This window comes from Eumetopias jubatus, unplaced genomic scaffold (genome assembly GCF_037043125.1).
Source record: "Eumetopias jubatus isolate StellerSeaLion01/CBP00866 unplaced genomic scaffold, mEumJub1_p1.0 scaffold_4, whole genome shotgun sequence".
Lineage (NCBI taxonomy): Eukaryota > Metazoa > Chordata > Mammalia > Carnivora > Otariidae > Eumetopias > Eumetopias jubatus.
Window position 1 is genome coordinate 167727164 of NW_028274810.1, and position 17763 is coordinate 167744926.

At 36.6% G+C, this 17763-nt stretch overlaps 1 protein-coding gene across 1 annotated transcript in view; it reads left to right on the forward strand.

Annotated features, from left to right (window-relative positions):
- Positions 1-17763, forward strand: part of TRPA1 (transient receptor potential cation channel subfamily A member 1) — a 57960-nt gene that overhangs the window by 21823 nt on the left and 18374 nt on the right. The window contains exons 6-17 of the mRNA XM_028109079.2: positions 1050-1158; positions 1327-1472; positions 1890-2026; positions 4549-4597; positions 6590-6689; positions 7333-7433; positions 8432-8601; positions 8685-8849; positions 10689-10803; positions 11691-11857; positions 13237-13330; positions 17142-17201. Of these exons, the coding sequence (XP_027964880.2) occupies positions 1050-1158; positions 1327-1472; positions 1890-2026; positions 4549-4597; positions 6590-6689; positions 7333-7433; positions 8432-8601; positions 8685-8849; positions 10689-10803; positions 11691-11857; positions 13237-13330; positions 17142-17201 (1413 nt within the window). The remainder of the gene's footprint in view (positions 1-1049; positions 1159-1326; positions 1473-1889; positions 2027-4548; positions 4598-6589; positions 6690-7332; positions 7434-8431; positions 8602-8684; positions 8850-10688; positions 10804-11690; positions 11858-13236; positions 13331-17141; positions 17202-17763) is intronic.

Below are 17763 nucleotides of genomic sequence, written 5' to 3' on the forward strand. Positions count from 1 at the left end.
ATTTGAATCAGGGTTAGAGAAATTTTGATGAATCAAAGAATTTCATTCACTGTGGGTGTGAATACTTTTTGATTCACCAATTCCAATTCTCGGAATACATTCCAAGGAGATAATTAAAGCTATTACTAATATTAATGCTAGTGGTACATATATCAGACAGAGAAAACTGGGGAAAAAAAGTATAAGTTCAGTAATAAGGATTTATTGAATAAAGTTTTGTGTATCCAAAAATGGAATATGTACTTAATAAAATCATATTTTTAAAGAATGTAAAAGCTTTTTGAATAAAATGATCACAGTATGCACATAATTACTTTTGAAAAGAAATAAGACAAAAAAGATTGTCTCTTAAAATGTAAACCAACACTGTCCCTCAAAAGTGAGATTATAGGTAATATTTGCTTCTTCACAGCTTCCTGCTTTTTCAGATTCTTTCCTTTTGTGAAAATAAAAGGCACTTAAAACTGAAGTTCAATGATGTATAAAAAAATGATAGTTGAAAATGATGGACTCAGAGATCAAGGTAACATTCTTTTAGTAGAGAATTTCTACTATGAAAATACCTGATTTTCATTCTTTTAGTAGAGAATTTCCATTAATGAAAATACCTGATTTTCATACTTTAACAAGAGTGCTGGTCTTACCATTTATTAATTTTACATAAATGAGAGGATAGGAATCTGGGAAATAGCACTTTATATAAGGTATTGAGCATAGAAATAGGAGAAGTCATGATAATGTTTCAAAACACTTCATTAATTCCATTGAAAAATGTGTTGGCTTTAGTTGGAGTATTAAGATTGATATTTTTATGTCTACTTGTCACTTCATCTTTGGAAAATATAAAGTGTCTCTAGTTCATAATCCTAGCCTCCTTCCAAAATTATCTTCTTGCTTAGATTTCATGTCCTACGAAGCTCTTCTATACAGTGTTCCCTAGGCACAGAATAATGAAATGGTCTAGGAAAGACATTTAATTCTTGTTTATCCTTGTGATTTGGGGTTTAACTTGTGTCAGTTGACTTTGTTTGTTTGTTCTTTTCCTCCAGTTAAATAAGGGAGCTAAGCCATGTAAATCAAATAAATGGGGATGTTTCCCTATTCACCAGGCTGCGTTCTCAGGTGCCAAAAAATGCATGGAAATAATATTAAAGTTTGGTGAGTAGAGGTTTTCATACATTATATACTATAAAGAAGCCTATTCTGCTGGATGCTATTAATTTGAAAAATATTTAATAGAGTTTATACACAGGCTTTTATGTAAGTCTGAATATCCTTTTTTAAAAAAAATTATAATGTTCTCTTGAATTCTGTTTTCCTTTGAAGGTGAAGAACATGGATATAGCAGACAGTCTCACATTAACTTTGTGAATAATGGAAAATCTAGTCCCCTGCACATGGCTGTTCAAAGTGGTGACTTGGAGATGATTAAAATGTGCTTGGACAACGGTGCCCATTTGGAACTGATGGAAGTAATTGTTCATGTTCTACATGCTGCTTTTATTTAGGGTTGTCATAAATTAGTTTCCAAAATGCTTTATAACTCTTTTACAGTTAATTCAGATTGCAGCAGGCATTATTTTTTGCTGCTCACGTAGAAGCAGAACAAGAGAATATCCCAGATTTCAACCTAGCCAAAGAATTTTGAGAGCTACCCAAAACACTTGCAAACACAAATACAGGACAGGTGATGATATGGATAATGATAGTAGAGGTACTGTCAGAGCTGTCAAAAGCTCTCAGACTGCAAGTAAGCAAAATTGCTAGCTGTGATTCTTATATTAATGCTTGATTTTGTTGACCTGGGAAGAAAAACCTCACAGCTGAATTTAAGTCATATCCTTAAATTTGGACTTAAATATTGATTCTGATATTAAAACTCTTTACAGAATGGGAAGTGCACACCCCTCCATTTTGCTGCCACCCAGGGAGCCACTGAGATTGTTAAATTGATGATATCCTCCTATTCTGGTAGCAGCGATATTGTCAACGCAGTGGATGGAAATCATGAGACACTCCTTCACAGGCAGGTTTCCTACCTATCATTGTGTGTACACATTTGTAGTCTGCATGTGCTAAATTATACCCTGCAAAAAAAAGTTAACACTTAGAGTAGCAGAGATTCTATAGTTCAAAAGAAAAGAACAGAGATAAAGATCCTGTGTTTCAACTGGAATCTCTATGATCCTCTGGAATTAGAGTGTTAAACAGAATTTCTTAGAAGAAAATCTCCAGTGGCATGTTCTGGATCATTTCTTAGGCCAGTGGTATAGGCTCAAGATTAATTCTGTATGCTCAGGAGATCGACATACATGCTTTTCTAAGCCTTTTCTTATTTGTTTCAATTCCTTATGTGTGTCTTCTCATTTTTGGTAGGGATCATGGAGCAGTTACATCTGGATGTTCCACTTTTCCCACCCCTTTCCACTTACCCTCATAATTTTAAGTATTTTCAAACAGTTTTTAGGAAATGGTGGCCAAGCTCCAAACAAGATAAAAGTTTAACAGGAATATACATCAGAGAAAAAAAAGCTTCTGAAACTGTAGGCTTACTAGATGCTAGGGCAGGAAACAGGCAGTATGGACTGAGAAGGGAAAATAAGGAGTAAATGCTTCCTGTGTGAGTGAAAGAAGGAGCTGAGATGAGCCTTCCCTCTCTCTGTCCTTGCCTTTCTGTCCCTCTCACAAGTTGGTATTTGTGAGTAAAAGATTGGTGATATGAAAGTGGCTATTAAATCAGAACAAAAACAATAGAATAACCTCCAGACTGGAGATTCTCAAATACCTGCATATTAGAATCATGGGGGTAGTTTATAAAATCCCAATGCCAGTTCATAACCCAGATTACATCAGATTCTTTGGGATGGTCTCGGGAACTTTTTAAAACTCTATAAACTATTTCCATGTTTTAGCCAATTTAGAAACCCAATGATCTGTATATAGTTAAAATGTGTCCATTTGGATCACAGCTTTAATGTACAAGTATGCATAAGAAGGAATTATTTTAGAAAAATAGATCATTCACCTGACCCATACGTGTCCTCAGCCTGGTGACTACTCTAGTTGGACATACTCAACTTGGACTGGCTGTAGATTTCTTGGACCAGTTCAGTCCAATTCTAATCAATCTAATACTGATCTACAATCCTGGAATGTCCTTCTAATAGCCAATGACATTTGGAGTTTATCTTGAGCTTCAAAGGGAAGTTTGCTCTTTGGGCTAGAATTCTTTTTGTTACCATTCTTTTTGTTACCATAGTGCAAAGACCCCAGTACATTGTTCTGACTGAAACGGTAAGCTTTGTAGTAAGGGGAATAGGGTGCCAGCCCTACCTGGCTATGTAACATTTGGCAAGTCATTAACATGTCCCAGCCTCAATGTTAAGATCTGAGAATTTGCATTTTTAATGAACTCCCAGCTGGTGCCAGTGCTGGTCTACGGCCCACACTTCGAGTAGCAAAGCTCTAAACTGGGGCGATAGAAGAACAAATGGGGCCTTAATGTTTTATTCATTTCCTACAATTGCTAAACCTATTTCATGTAATTTAAATGTAATACAACCTCTTGTAAATTTGGGGTGAAAACTGATAAGCTGATTCTGAAATTTATATACAAAAGGCGAAGAATAGCTGAGATAATCTTAAATAGGAACAAAGAAAAAAGATCTGCAATAGGAAAAAAGTGTTTTTTTAAGCATTTGTTTACCTTTTTTTTTTTTTAAGATTTTATTTATTTATTTGACAGACACAGTGAGAGAGGGAACACAAGCAGGGGGAGTGGGAGAGGGAGAAGCAGGCTTCCTGCGGAGCAGGGAGCCCGATGCAGGGCTCGATCCCAGGACCCTGGGACCATGACCTGAGCCAAAGGCAGATGCCTAACAACTGAGCCACCCAGGCACCTGAAACAAAGTTTTCAATCATTAGTATTAACATTTGTTACAGAGGTGCTTTAATATAGATTGAAAGATTTTACTTGTTTTATTAATATTATCCTTATGACCGGCTGTGAAATAACACAAAAGTGAATTCAGTTCTCCCCAAAATTTGTCTTTGGCTTCATGAAACCTTAGGAAAGCTAATGCTGCCTTGTTAACTTTTGGCAAAGAAAGGGCATTTTGAACACTGCAGATGAATTTTAGGTGCATCTTGCATGCAACTGTTTTTATTCCCCATGATCGTAGTGGTGACAAACCTGTTCTTTTGTCTTTTGTTTTAAGCTCTTAGGACAAATGTTACTACTCACTTCACATGATGATTTTACAAGGAGAAAATCATTTAACTAAAAGATGAGGAGGAAAACCTTGTGATGTATTTGAACTATTACTATTACTCTGAAAATATGGTCCTCATCACAACCAATTACAATTTTTTTATAAAATTTTATATTTCAAATTATACAAAATTATAAATTCTGAAAGGTTATTGATTGCCTAGCATTTTATTATGTTATTAAATGGTCATTTAAATTGACTTTTTGAGTGCAATATAGTAGCTTTATATATTTATATCAGCAGTACCTTAACATGGCGTGTCACTCTCTTTTTGCAGAGCCTCACTATTTGATCACCATGAACTAGCAGACTACTTAATTTCAGTGGTAACTATTCCATGGACAGTTTTTTATTTTATTACTATTTCTAGTTGAAAAATCATATAATTACATAATATAAATTTTCAAAATAAGCCAAGTTTTTTTTTTTTTAAGATTTTATTCATTTGAGACACAGAGACACAGAGATACAGAGAGAGAGCATGAGCAGGGGGAGAGGCAGAGGGAGAGGGAGAAACAGACTCCCCGCTGAGCCAGGAGCCTGATGTGGGGCTCGATCCCAAGACCCTGGGATCATGATCCGAGCTGAAGGCAGATGCTTAACCATCTGAGCCACTCAGGCGCCCCAAAATAAGCCAAGTTTTAATTTGTTGCTTCTCAACAAAAAAGTTTACAAAAAGATGATTGAAACATTTACAAATAGGATATAATGTGAACGAATACATCCAGGCCAGATGTCATCGCCATGAAGTTGGTCAGAAGTACCGAAGTGTGCTTTTGATACCTGGATCCATGTTTTTAGTGTTGGGAGTTGGTGGGTACATGGCAGCGACAGTTTTGTGAACCAGTCCTAGAAGAGGGTTAGGCTTTGCAACTTTGCTGACTCTTCCATGCATGAGAAGCTTCGAGGTGGAAGCAGGACAAGTAGCACATGTTGCCTCCACCATTCACTGTAAGCTTCTACCCCAGCTGCCTCAGTGCCATCCTTCAAACAGTGAAAAACTGAGAAATTAAAAATATTGTCCCAAGCTTGTTACAAGTGAAAGCACACAGTCTTTTTCATTCGAAGAAGTGTATTCAGTTGGCTTTTGAGTTAAATTTTAACAAGTCATTTATACAGATGAATATATGATGTATTTATTTAAGCCCCACCATATCAACAATGAATGTAATTCCATTTGTAGTGTTTATTGTGGGTTTGTTGTCAATAGCAGCTATTGAAATTGTGATGTTTACATAGAGGAATCCTGGAAAGATTCATTATATGCTGTAGTTTTGTCATGCGTGGTTTCTTGCAAATGCAGCCATGTCTTCACCTGGCAAGAGAACTGTGGCAGAATCTCAGTAACCAACATGAGATTTTCAAAGGGGATGCTGGTGCTTCGTCCTCTGTATTTGCTTCGTCCGCCCCAAAACAGGGAAATATCCACAGTCGGAGTTTAAGCTATTTTTATTACCTGTCCAAAAGATAGAATTCAAGGGGCACCTGAGTGGCCCAGTCATAAAGCGTCTGCCTTCGGCTCAGGTCATGGTCCCAGGGTCCTGGGATCGAGCCCCGCCTTGGCCTCCTTCCTTACTCAGCAGGGAGTCTGCTTCTCCCTCTCCCACTCCCCCTGCTTGTGTTCCCTCTCTTGCTGTGTCTCTGTCAAATAAATAAATAAAATCTTTAAAAAAAATAACAAAATACAAAAAAAAAAAAAAGAATTCTTTCCATGAACTTTTTTAAGCCTTTGTTTCTGGTCATGTAAAATATAACCATAACACGTCATGATAAATACTGACTTTATCATTTAAAATATATATGATTTTTAAATATAAATTTTCTCAAATATTTGGCTAAAATTTTACTTTAGGATCTGAATTAGTTCAGTTATTTAAGTTCATCTATTTCAGATGAGGTGGATTTTTTAAAAAAGTAAACAACTTCTTGTGAAAGTTTTAAAAATTATATATGCAATAAATTTGGAAGGTTTTTGTATCATGGATATTTAAAACTCTTTTTTACATTGAGAACTAAACTATTGCTATAGGCCAGAGGATTTTATTTTTATGATTTAGGTAGTAACACTGATCTATTGCCAGATGTCAAACAAAAAGTTAGCATGTGAGGATAATTTTTGTTGTTGAAATTATAAAAGAATGTCTTGATTTCTGATATTACAACATACAAATTATAGGGAAATTCCAAGTAGTTCTGTAGTTATGTGCTTGAATGCTAGCCATATTATGGATGCTCTATTTTAATGAATTAACACTACAGATTGTAATGTAAGGTAACTTGTTCATAAGCTCTTTGTTGAATAACTTGTTTTATTTTAGGGAGCAGATATTAATAGCACTGATTCGGAAGGACGTTCTCCACTTATATTAGCAACTGCTTCTGCATCTTGGAATATTGTAAATTTACTACTCTCTAAAGGTACTACGAAGGGCCTCACCAAGCTTTTAGAACTACTACTCAATTAGCTATTAAACATTTACTGGCCATTTATTGTGTGCCAGGCATCAGGCCAGGTGCTGTGAATACAAAGATAAATAGAATACTTTCCCTGTCTAGAAAAATTTTCAGTCCAGTAAGGGTGTGATATTTAAAAAGATAATTTCAGAACAATAATAAACAACACTTATAAAGCAAGTATTTTATTGCAGGTACACTGCTGAACATTTTATCTACATTCTCTCAATGATTAATACTGTAACCGTCCCTATTGTAGGTACTAACCTGATGTGAAGATTACAGAGAAGAGAGCTACTGTCCCTTCCTTTTTCTTGATATCTAATCTCTCCATCTTTATATTTTATGCTTTAAAAGCTAAGATCTCATATATTAATTAACGTAACAAATCATATATTCTCTACTCCCCCTACACACACACACACACACACACACACACACACACACTAAGGTAAACCCATTTTAAATACACTTTTCTTGTCTAAAGTTTCTTGTAAGTTAATGGTTGACAAAGTTTTAAGTAAAAAACTTTTCTTAAATTGAAAATCTACCATAGGTAATGCTTTAAATAAATAAGTAGAAGTTATATTTATGTTGTGTTTTATAGGTGCCCGTGTAGACATAAAAGATCATCTTGGACGTAATTTTTTGCATTTAACTGTACAGCAACCTCATGGATTAAAAAATCTGCAACCTGAGTTTATGCAGGTAATATATGTATACGTACATGGATTTCCATAAACTGAGTTGGGTTCAACAGAGAGTACAGTGATTTTGCTTATTATGATTTTTATTATTATGAAGGCTGATTCTGGAATTTAAAAATTATGTTAAAATAAAGATGCCACATTTGAATATTTATTTACAAGACTGGTGATGATTATGATAATGAAAATATTTTACTGGGATTGAATTTTCCAAGTTACTGAGGGTTTCTATATATCCCCATCTATAATGAGTCAGCTTACCATCACTCTTTGAACCATTATGAATTGCATATCAGTGGAAAAGCCAGGTGCATGAGTAAATTAGCAATATTTCATTATCAATTAAGAAAAATCATTCAACATATTTGACCTGACAGGTTGAAATGTGATCTCCATATTTATATTCACCAGCTCATACTTACTTGAGTGACTCTTAGGTGTATCTGAAGTTCATCATATTTTTGTAGTAAATAGATTTTAATATTGTCAAAGTCTTTAATAAAGAATAAAAATACTTTTATTTAAATATTTTAAGAATAGAAATTTATTGCTTGATTAAGTTCTTATTTGCTATTTGCTTTTTATTTAATATTCATATAAAAATAAAGTAAATCTAATTTCATCTCATCCCTTTTGCCTAAGAGAACACGTTAGCATTAAGCTCTTAAATCTTATTTGGGGGAAAAATGTAAAAGGTGGGCTGAAGTGGGTGGCCTGTAGCAAAATACATTTAGAAAATGCTCGGTTGAACATGTTAAGTATATTTCTTATTCTTAGGATTTCTCGGAGCCCTTAATACAGTACTATACATTTTAGGAAGACAGCATACACCATCATCCATATTTATTTTACTCCAGTACCTTTAAGTTATTTATATTTTTGCCCTCAAGGTATACATATTTATCCTTATTGGGAAATACTGTCCTACAGAATAGTTTGAAAAATACTATATTAGCATGAGAACAGAACCATATTTAGAATATTCATTTTTTTCCATAGATGCAACATATTAAAAAGCTGGTAATGGATGAAGATGATGATGGGTGTACCCCTCTACATTATGCATGTAGACATGGGATTCCTGTCTCTGTAAATAACCTACTTGACTTTAATGTATCCATTCATTCTAAAAGCAAAGATAAGAAATCACCCTTACATTTTGCAGCCAGGTAAGGGTCAGTTTATGCGACATGTGAGCATGTCTTCTCTCTGTTTAATATTTGCTTTGAAAACATGGAACAATTTTTTCAAGTTACGGGCGAATCAACACCTGTCAGAGGCTTCTGCAAGACATGAGTGACACGAGGCTTTTGAATGAAGGTGATCTTCATGGAATGACACCTCTCCACCTGGCAGCAAAAAATGGGCATGATAAAGTAGTCCGACTTCTTCTGAAAAAAGGTGCATTATTTCTCAGGTGAGGATATGTGATCAGAATATTTATATATTCTTTTTAATTGGCCATTTTCTGGCTTTTTTTCTATCTTATTTTTAACTTTCTCACTAAGTACTTTAATCCATCTTATTTAATCCTCACAACATATATAACTTCTCAAATATTGAAAAGGACATCAGTGTTATTTCTAATTGACAGATAAAGATGTCACAATTTATAAAGTTGAAGACTTCATTTGAGGTCACAGAATAAGTGGCTTTGTGCGAAGTAGTTCTCAGAACCTTTGCAATACAGTCCTTCATATTTTGCTTCATCATGCTATCATCCTTTTATGCAGAAACATGTGCACACACACACATCCCAAATTCAGACTTTTTAATTCAGTCTTATGAATGATGGACATGAAAAGCTCCCTTTACACTGCAACACCAGACATGAAGAATTCCTGAATTTCATTATACTTAAATAAGGAAGTCTAACACAAGGAGCAAAGACAAAATAATTAAGCATTTAAAAATGTAGTATTATTAAATGACATCTTTGTAAAAAAAAAAAAGTTTTATAGAGGTTTGGTGAGCTATTTTCTAATTTTACCAGCATGGAAGCAAAGAGCTCATTAGGTTAATGTTCAAAAGGCTGATGTTCATTTTTTTTATCAAAGCACCAATCATGCAAAGTAGGGTTGCAGCTGCAAAAGGAATGCTTTGCTCAGTTCCTTCCTCTAAAGGGACACCAGGCAGTGGACATGCAAAGGGGATCCCAAATGGATCCAGGCCAGAGACTTGTTGCTTTAATTACATCATAATAACTGAAATGGTGAGGTTGCCTTTGCATCCTAAAATAGTTGTCCACTAGCACTGAAATTAAATTGTGTCAGGATCTCATGCTTTTTTTTTCTCTCTGATTTGGAAAAATGACAAGCCTTGATAGTATTTACATCTTGAATTTCTGTGAGAAAGGACAAACATTTTCTAAAGGGATTAAGAAAGCATCTTTCAGGGGGACCTGGGTAGCTCAGTCATTAAGCGTCTGCCTTCAGCTCAGGTCATGATCCCAGAGTCCCAGGATTGAGACCCCACATCGGGCTCCCTGCTCCGCGGGAAGCCTGCTTCTCCCTCTCCCATTCCCCCTGCTTGTGTTCCTGCTCTTGCTATCTCTCTCTCTGTCAGATAAATAAATAAAATCTTAAAAAAACCAAACATCTTTCAGAGCACAAGAGGAATGCTCTCTTCAGACCCAAATGCTTAGAAGAATAAGTAGCATTAAGCTAAACATCTTAAGACCAACTGTTGTAAGATGATATTATCATTAACAATACCTAGTGGCCATGAAGACTAATACTATCATCATGGAATTTTTTTTTTAAGATTTTATTTTTAAGCAATCTCTACACCCTCTATGGGGCTCGAACTCACAACCCTGAAATCAGGAGACGGGTGCTCTACTGACTGAGCCAGCCAGGCACCCCGGCCCCATCAAGGAAAATTTTTGATATAATATTCAATTAAAGAAAATAAGATTTAAAATAGTGTGTATAAGTACATTACAGCCTTGAAAAAATATGTACGACAGACAGGCTAACTCTAGTTTTACCCACCCCCAGATGGTTGATAATGTGTTTATATACTTTTATATGTTAATCTACTAAATTAAAAAATATGTGTAAATCACATTCTAGGAAGGTTATTTAAGACCATTAGGCTTGAAATTAGCTCATTTGTTAGAAATATGTAATATTTAGTTGCTAGAACTCAGGCATTTTGTTGTTGTCATCCGACTCACCTTTCCAATGGGCAGCATCTGTTCCCACAATTCATCTGTGAAGTGAATGCACAGCTTTTTTCTTAACTCTTTTAACAGTGACCACAATGGCTGGACTGCTTTGCATCATGCTTCCTTAGGCGGGTACACTCAGACCATGAAGGTCATTCTTGACACTAACTTGAAGTGCACAGATCAGCTAGATGAAGAAGGGGTATGTACTGTATTCCTCATACCTACCCAGTGTCTTGGCATAGGAGAAACTTCCAAAATTGCAAGAAAGACTTCTTAGCCACCCCTTTCCTTCCTTGCTGCATTTATACTGTTTTTTGGGTTCTTACTCTGCAGGAAAAGAATAAGGAGAATGCCAATGGGGTGGATGCGTGTTGAGAACACCTCTTAAGTCTCATAGAAACTCCACAGGCCCATGTAGATAGATGAAACAATTTTCACTACTCCCTGGTGAACCGAGGAAAATGAAGAGGTTAGGGATAAGTTTTCATAAAACTAAGTGTACTGGATTTGAGGACTATCCTTTATTCTGCTATGATGTTCTCCCTCTTTTTATGGAGTGTATTAAAATAAATGCACATTCTTTCATGAAGTGATAGAGGTTGTCACTGCTTTTTGAAATGTCTCTATGTGGCAGAATTAAAGACTGGCAACCTTCTAGCAATTTCTGATTTTTTTTTTTAATTTCACAAGCCTGTGAAAACCCCAAATCTGGAAATCATTGTTCTAAGACAATAAATCTCTTAGAAGTATTCTGTGTTCAATCCAATATCCTTACCCTGAAAGTCTGTCATTTATCCTTGTGGAATCATCCCACAGCAAAAACAAAATAAAACAAACCATTTTGAATTCCATATATACACACACAACACCCCTCTCCCTCTCCCCGCCCCCACACGATGTTCGAACTATAAATTCATTATGCAAAGCCTGATTCTTAACACTGGCTTTAAATTTTATGATTTTGGTATTAAATTGTTAAGTTTGTTAATAATTTATTTTAAGCAGTCCAACAATGAAAGCAGAAAAATAGCCGAAGGATGAACAGCCATTGTTACTGGATTTTCTGTGTTGTATTTTTTCTAAAAGAACACTGCACTTCACTTTGCTGCGAGGGAAGGCCATGCCAAAGCTGTTGCACTTCTTCTGAGCTACGATGCTGACATTGTTCTGAACAAGGAGCAGGCCTCCTTTTTGCATGTTGCGATTCACAATAAGAGGAAGGAGGTGGTTCTTACCACCATCAAGAACAAAAGGTATGCTGTCTCCCTATCCCACTGTCATTTAGTGTCCTCTGACATGTGGGATGATAGACAACCTGAGAGGAAACAGGAAAAGAGTAAGTTTCAGCTGTTAATCAACATTCCTTAAACATCACTTGTTTACATAAAATATTTAATTAACTCTTTGGGTAGCAACAGACATGTTATTTAACCTCTCTGGTTTTTGGTTGCCATCTGTAAATTATGGGAGCATAGATCACCTTCATAACACCCATGTAAGACGCATGGGCTTCAGACATGTGTCGTCTAGTCATTGTCTATCACACTCTGCCCTGGATCTGCCTGAATCTGCCCAACATTCTCTTGTTAACAGAAATGTCAAACCTGGATGTTGGTGAAAATAATCCCCAGGGTATATCCATGCGTTATTAGGGCCATCTATTGGAATTTCTCTTAACACATGATCTTTTGTAATTGTGGATTTTTAAACCATACTCTAAGGAGTTTTAATGATGAAGTTGGTGCATAGTTTGTCCTACTTTTCGTACATAAACTTTTTGTATAATCACAGAAATGCTCAAGGGTCCAGTGTCACCCAGTCATGGACACAGAGATGAGCCATGTCCTATTCAAGACAGATCAAGCCAGTGTTTTGATCTCAAGATCCCTCTGCTGATCATTTCTTTGAAACACTAGCCAGTGCAAGTGTGCAACTGGAAGTTTTCTACTTATTATGCAGATATTCTAGATGAATCTTACTGATAGGGTTAACAGAAAATTTGGGTACTTTCTAGAAGTAGTCTCTTATGACATAGATCAGATCTTGGAGGTAAATGTCTCTTCTTTACTTCCTGTTGGGGATTTATTTCCCCCTTGGTATCATAAGTATCTTCTTGTTCTGTCCAACTGGATGGTGATGAAGAAAGGAGCAGACTATGCAGTCTTCTGGCAGAATCCATGCTTATTAATGTATTTGACACATGTTGTTTTGTAGTTTAATGCAACACATGGTATATACATGGATTAAATGTTAAATGTCATGTGTCCAGTACTATGTTGTTATTGTATATACATGAATGTGAATATCTCTACTCAACATGACCAGCTCATACTATTTCATGATTTCAGGATGAGAAGAAGGTAAAAGCTTACCTTCTTTAGAAGGCATTTATAGAAAGAGAATAGTGATTATAACAGCCATCCTGGAATTTGCCCACATTTCTAGTTTCCATTAATGGACAAAGTTCCTATTAATGGATTGATCTTGATTCACATATTGGTTCCACTGGAACAAATTCAGGTTTCTTTTAAAGATATAATCTTGAATCTCAACTGGTAGCTTTGTTGTATAGAACAGAAAGATTAAGACCTTGTGTTTGTTTTATTATTATCACTATTGTTATTTTTTACAGATGGGAAGAATGCCTTAAGGTTTTTAGTCATTATTCTCCAAGCAATAAATGTCCAGTCATGGAAATGGTAGAATACCTCCCTGAATGCATGAAAGTAAGCTCTCCAGACAGAACTGCTTCTGGGTATATGCTTGGCATGTAATATAATATGAGGATTTATTATTGTAATCACAATGTAAAGAATAGAAATTTCATTTTTAAAGTAAAGTTTCTAGTTTCCCATAGGCTGTCAGGGAAGTTAGCCAACAAGTATTTAATAAGGACCTACTTGGATTAAAGAATACTGTTAGTTGTTAGGAAAAGAGAGTCAACAGATTTTTTTATTCACATAATTCAAGTCTAGAACAGAGACTACTAATGGTGGTTACTGGCTGAATAAAGCTCTAGGTGGTTTTTTGGGGCCATCCATGTTATTATTTCAAATCTACAGTAGTTGTTAACATTTAACACCAGGATGCCTCCCTTAAAGATCCAGATATCTGGCTTTCTGTAAAAATCAGAAGATCTGGTTACCAGGCCTCCTTCTCACGAGGAAGGAACTGCTGGGCTAGTAGCAGCTGCTTCCTTTAGATGGGACAAACACTACTCCCATTTGGTACACCTCTTCCTTTTGTATACTCCGTCTAATGCCTACTGTTGGTTGCCATGTATTGTTATTCTGGTGCAACTGCTCTCCTTGTAGTAGAGAGATATTTCTCTATATCTGCCTCTACCCACAGTGTGAAGACAGAAGCCAGCCCAGGGAGAGCCCACATTTCAGAAACAATGGGAAAGAGCTCTTAAGGCTGGCACAGTTGATTCATTTACACTACCTGCTTGGCCTCTAAGGACCTCCAAATGTGTAATTCTCTGCTGGATTAAACATATACCCAGCATGTGACTGGACTCCTACAACAAGAGTAACACCCACGAATTGTTGAGGATGTGAGTGTATAAGGATGCAGATAAGAGACCTCCTTGGGAAGGCTGAGGTTTGAAGATTGGGATAGATATAGAATAAATCAAAAAGAGAGGAAGGACGTCGAGTGTCATTCATAAGGAAAAATATATTCAAATACTGGAGGAGGCAGTGAGACATAGTGACACAGGGGACATAGGGCCAGGTTCAGAGCCTGATGGTCCTGGGATTTAGTCCTGGTTCTGCCTCATGCTGTGCTGCTTTAGGCAAGTCATTTCACCTCTCTGAGCTTCATTTTCTGCTTTTTTTTTTTTATTTTTAAAAAAGATTTTATTTGAGAGACAGAGCATGGGCACAGGGGAGAGGCAAAGGGAGAGGGAGAAGCAGATTCTGCATTGAGCAGGGAGCCCAATGATGTGATGATACAGGGCTGGATCCCAGGACCCTGGAATCATGACCTGAGCCAAAGACAGTTGCTTAACCCACTAAGCCACCCAGGTGCCCCCATTTTCTGCTTCCTTCACCTCTAAAGAAGTGTTGCTGATCCTGATCTTGAAAAGTGATTACAAAAATTAGATGTAAAATATATGAAGTATTCAGGATGGTGCTTGGCTTATATTATACATCCTACTATTTTTATACTTCTGTGGTTATTCGTACTATAGCTACTCACACGTACTATTTTATTCAGTAAGCACTTAATTTGTGCTAAGTGCTGTACATGCATTTTTTTATTTACAATAGAAATTGGAGCCAGTCCAGTCCATAAATTAGCATTTCAGGTGCTTAAATTTCATCAAAGGGCACATAAATATTCAGGATTGAAAATGATCTCAGAATTTCTTACTTAATAAATCCATGGACTCTGTCCTAATGAATAATCAGAGGTACAGATTTATATACAGTAATATGTCTGCAGCATTAATAATAGTAAATATGTTAGAAATATTCACATATGGAAAACATGGGATAGAACTGAAGAAATTATACCAAAATGTTGATAAGAATTATCACAATTGAGAGACTATGGACTCTGAGAAACAAACTGAGGGTTCTAGAGGGGAGGGGGGTGGGGGGATGGGTTAGCCTGGTGATGGGTATTAAAGAGGGCATGTACTGAATGGAGCACTGAGTGTTATATGCGAATAATGAATCATGGAACACTACATCAAAAACTAATGTAATGTATGGTGATTAACATAACATAAAAAATGGGAAAAAAAGAATTACCACAATTGTAGGATTATGATTAGGTTTTTTTTTTAAGATTTTATTTATTTATTTGACAGAGAATTAGCGAGAGCAGGAACACAAGCAGGGGGAGTGGGAGAGGGAGAAGCAGGCTTCCTGCTGAGCAGGGAGCCCGATGCGGGGCTCGATCCCAGGACTCTGGGATCATGACCTAAGCCGAAGACAGACGCCTAACGGCTGAGCCACCCAGGCTCCCCTCTTTTCTTTTTTATACTACTATATATTTTCTAGTTAGTTTTCTATAATTTCCTTGTATTTTAATATTGTGAATTTTTCCTTAAATAGGGAAACTTGAAGGTCTTTCTGTTTAGCCTCACGTGACACATTTGAATAATTTACATAATCCCTCCCCCTGGGTACACCCCACCCCCCCCCCCCCCCCCCGGCCCGCCTAGCTTTATTTTGCCTGTGCTGATGATTATAAAATTCTCAGTCTGAGACCAGCTTCTCCGGTTCTGCTTTGCCCAGCACTGCTGACTAGCTTTGTCTTTATTTTTTTTTAAAAGATTTATTTATTTATTTATTTATTTATTTATTTATTTATTTATTTATTTGTGAGAGAGAATGAGATAGAGAGATAGAGAGCATGAGACAGGGGAGGGTGAGAGGGAGAAGCAGACTTGCCGCTGAGCAGGGAGCCCGATGCGGGACTCGATCCCGGGACTCCAGGATCATGACCTGAGCCAAAGGCCATTGCTCAACAAACTGAGCCACCCAGGTGCCCCTGTCTTTATTTTTTTTTTGATGTTGCCTTTTATGACCCTTAGTATTACTGCCTGGTCACCAATAGAGATTGAACTTTTTTAAGTCCCTTGGTGCTTGAGGACAGCAGTGCCCTCCCAGTGGGGCCTGGGTCCCTGTTTCTCCCCTGCAGAGTGCTGTCCAGTCCTCCACCCTTGTGTCTTGCAGGTCGGGTTGACCAGATGTCCCAGGAGTTTTGGGGTACACACTGGTGGGTTCATCTGAGACTTTGTGTCCAGACTCTGTTCCAGGAGGGCAATTTAACTGAAGTATTTTTTTCTCAGGATGATGAATTTGGGCCACCAGAAAGGTGTCAACACACAGATTGGGGGTAACTGAAATTGTTTATGTTAATAGGTACCCCATAAAAATATTTGTCTCTACACACCCTAGAGGTGTGTCTCTAATGATCCCTTAAGCATTCTCTCCTTGTCTTAAGCATCTAGACGGCCTTCAGTATTGCTGTATATAACACCTATTCCCCATTATGCTGTCCATGCTGCTTTGGATGAATACTTTGTCAGTGTTGCTCAGCAAGTGAGGTACAGAAACCAACACAGTACTCCATGCTTGAGCAATATTATGGAAGATGACACCTAGACCAAAGAAAGACCCCAGTGCTCAGCCATGAGATCACAATTAGAGACAATAAATTATCACTGTAAGATGCTGAGCAAAGGCATCCTTTATATATTCTCTAGAAGCCCAGGACATCAAATCTTAGGCAAAACTAATGAAATATTTCTTACTCAAATTTTAGTAAATGTAATTTCATTCTTAAGCATGTGGTACATTTTCTGAATCACTTGGTATTTCTGAGGCATGCAGTGATAGTTGAAACACTTTATATTTTAAACTTTATTCCTTAATGACATGGATTATAGTTTATCTTTGGGGTACTAGAAATAAAGGGAGAGGAGGGGAATATCTTGGGTATAGTTTTAGAAAGGGAATTAAATCCTGTCTCTTATGTAGTCTTCTGACTAATATCTTAGCCACTTTTTCTTTCTTAAAGGTCCTTTTAGATTGCTGCATAATACCCTCCACAGGAGACAAGTCTTGCCCAGACTACCATGTAAGTTTATTTTATCATGATAATTTGAAGTTTATTCTAATTTTTTAATGAATATTAAAAACAATGTTACTAGAGTTCCACGATCTCAGAAGATGTCAATTATTGTCTTCATTTGTCATATTATTATATCATCTACATGTGAGAGAATTTTTATTCCATTTTCTTCCAATATTTTGTTTCTAATAGCATTATTTAGGGTTGTTTCTAGTCTTCATATTTTCTTCAGCAGTACTGCCTGCACAATGAAGTTCCAAAGATCTAAGTGATCTTTTGAGAATTCATCTTCTTCCATGACTATGGGTTACAGAAGGTTAAGTAACAGCCTCCTAAGATATTTTTTTAATTTTTTTAAAAAATATTTTATTTATTTGAGAGATATTGAACACGAGAGCATGAATGGGGTGGGGAAGGGCAGAGGGAGCGGAAGCGGCAGACTCCCCGCTGAGCAGGGAGCCCACCTCGGGGTTCAATCCCAGGACCCTGAGATCATGAACTGAGCTGAAGGCAGAGGCTTAACCAACTGAGCCACCCAGGTGCTCCTAATATAAAAATATTTATTTTT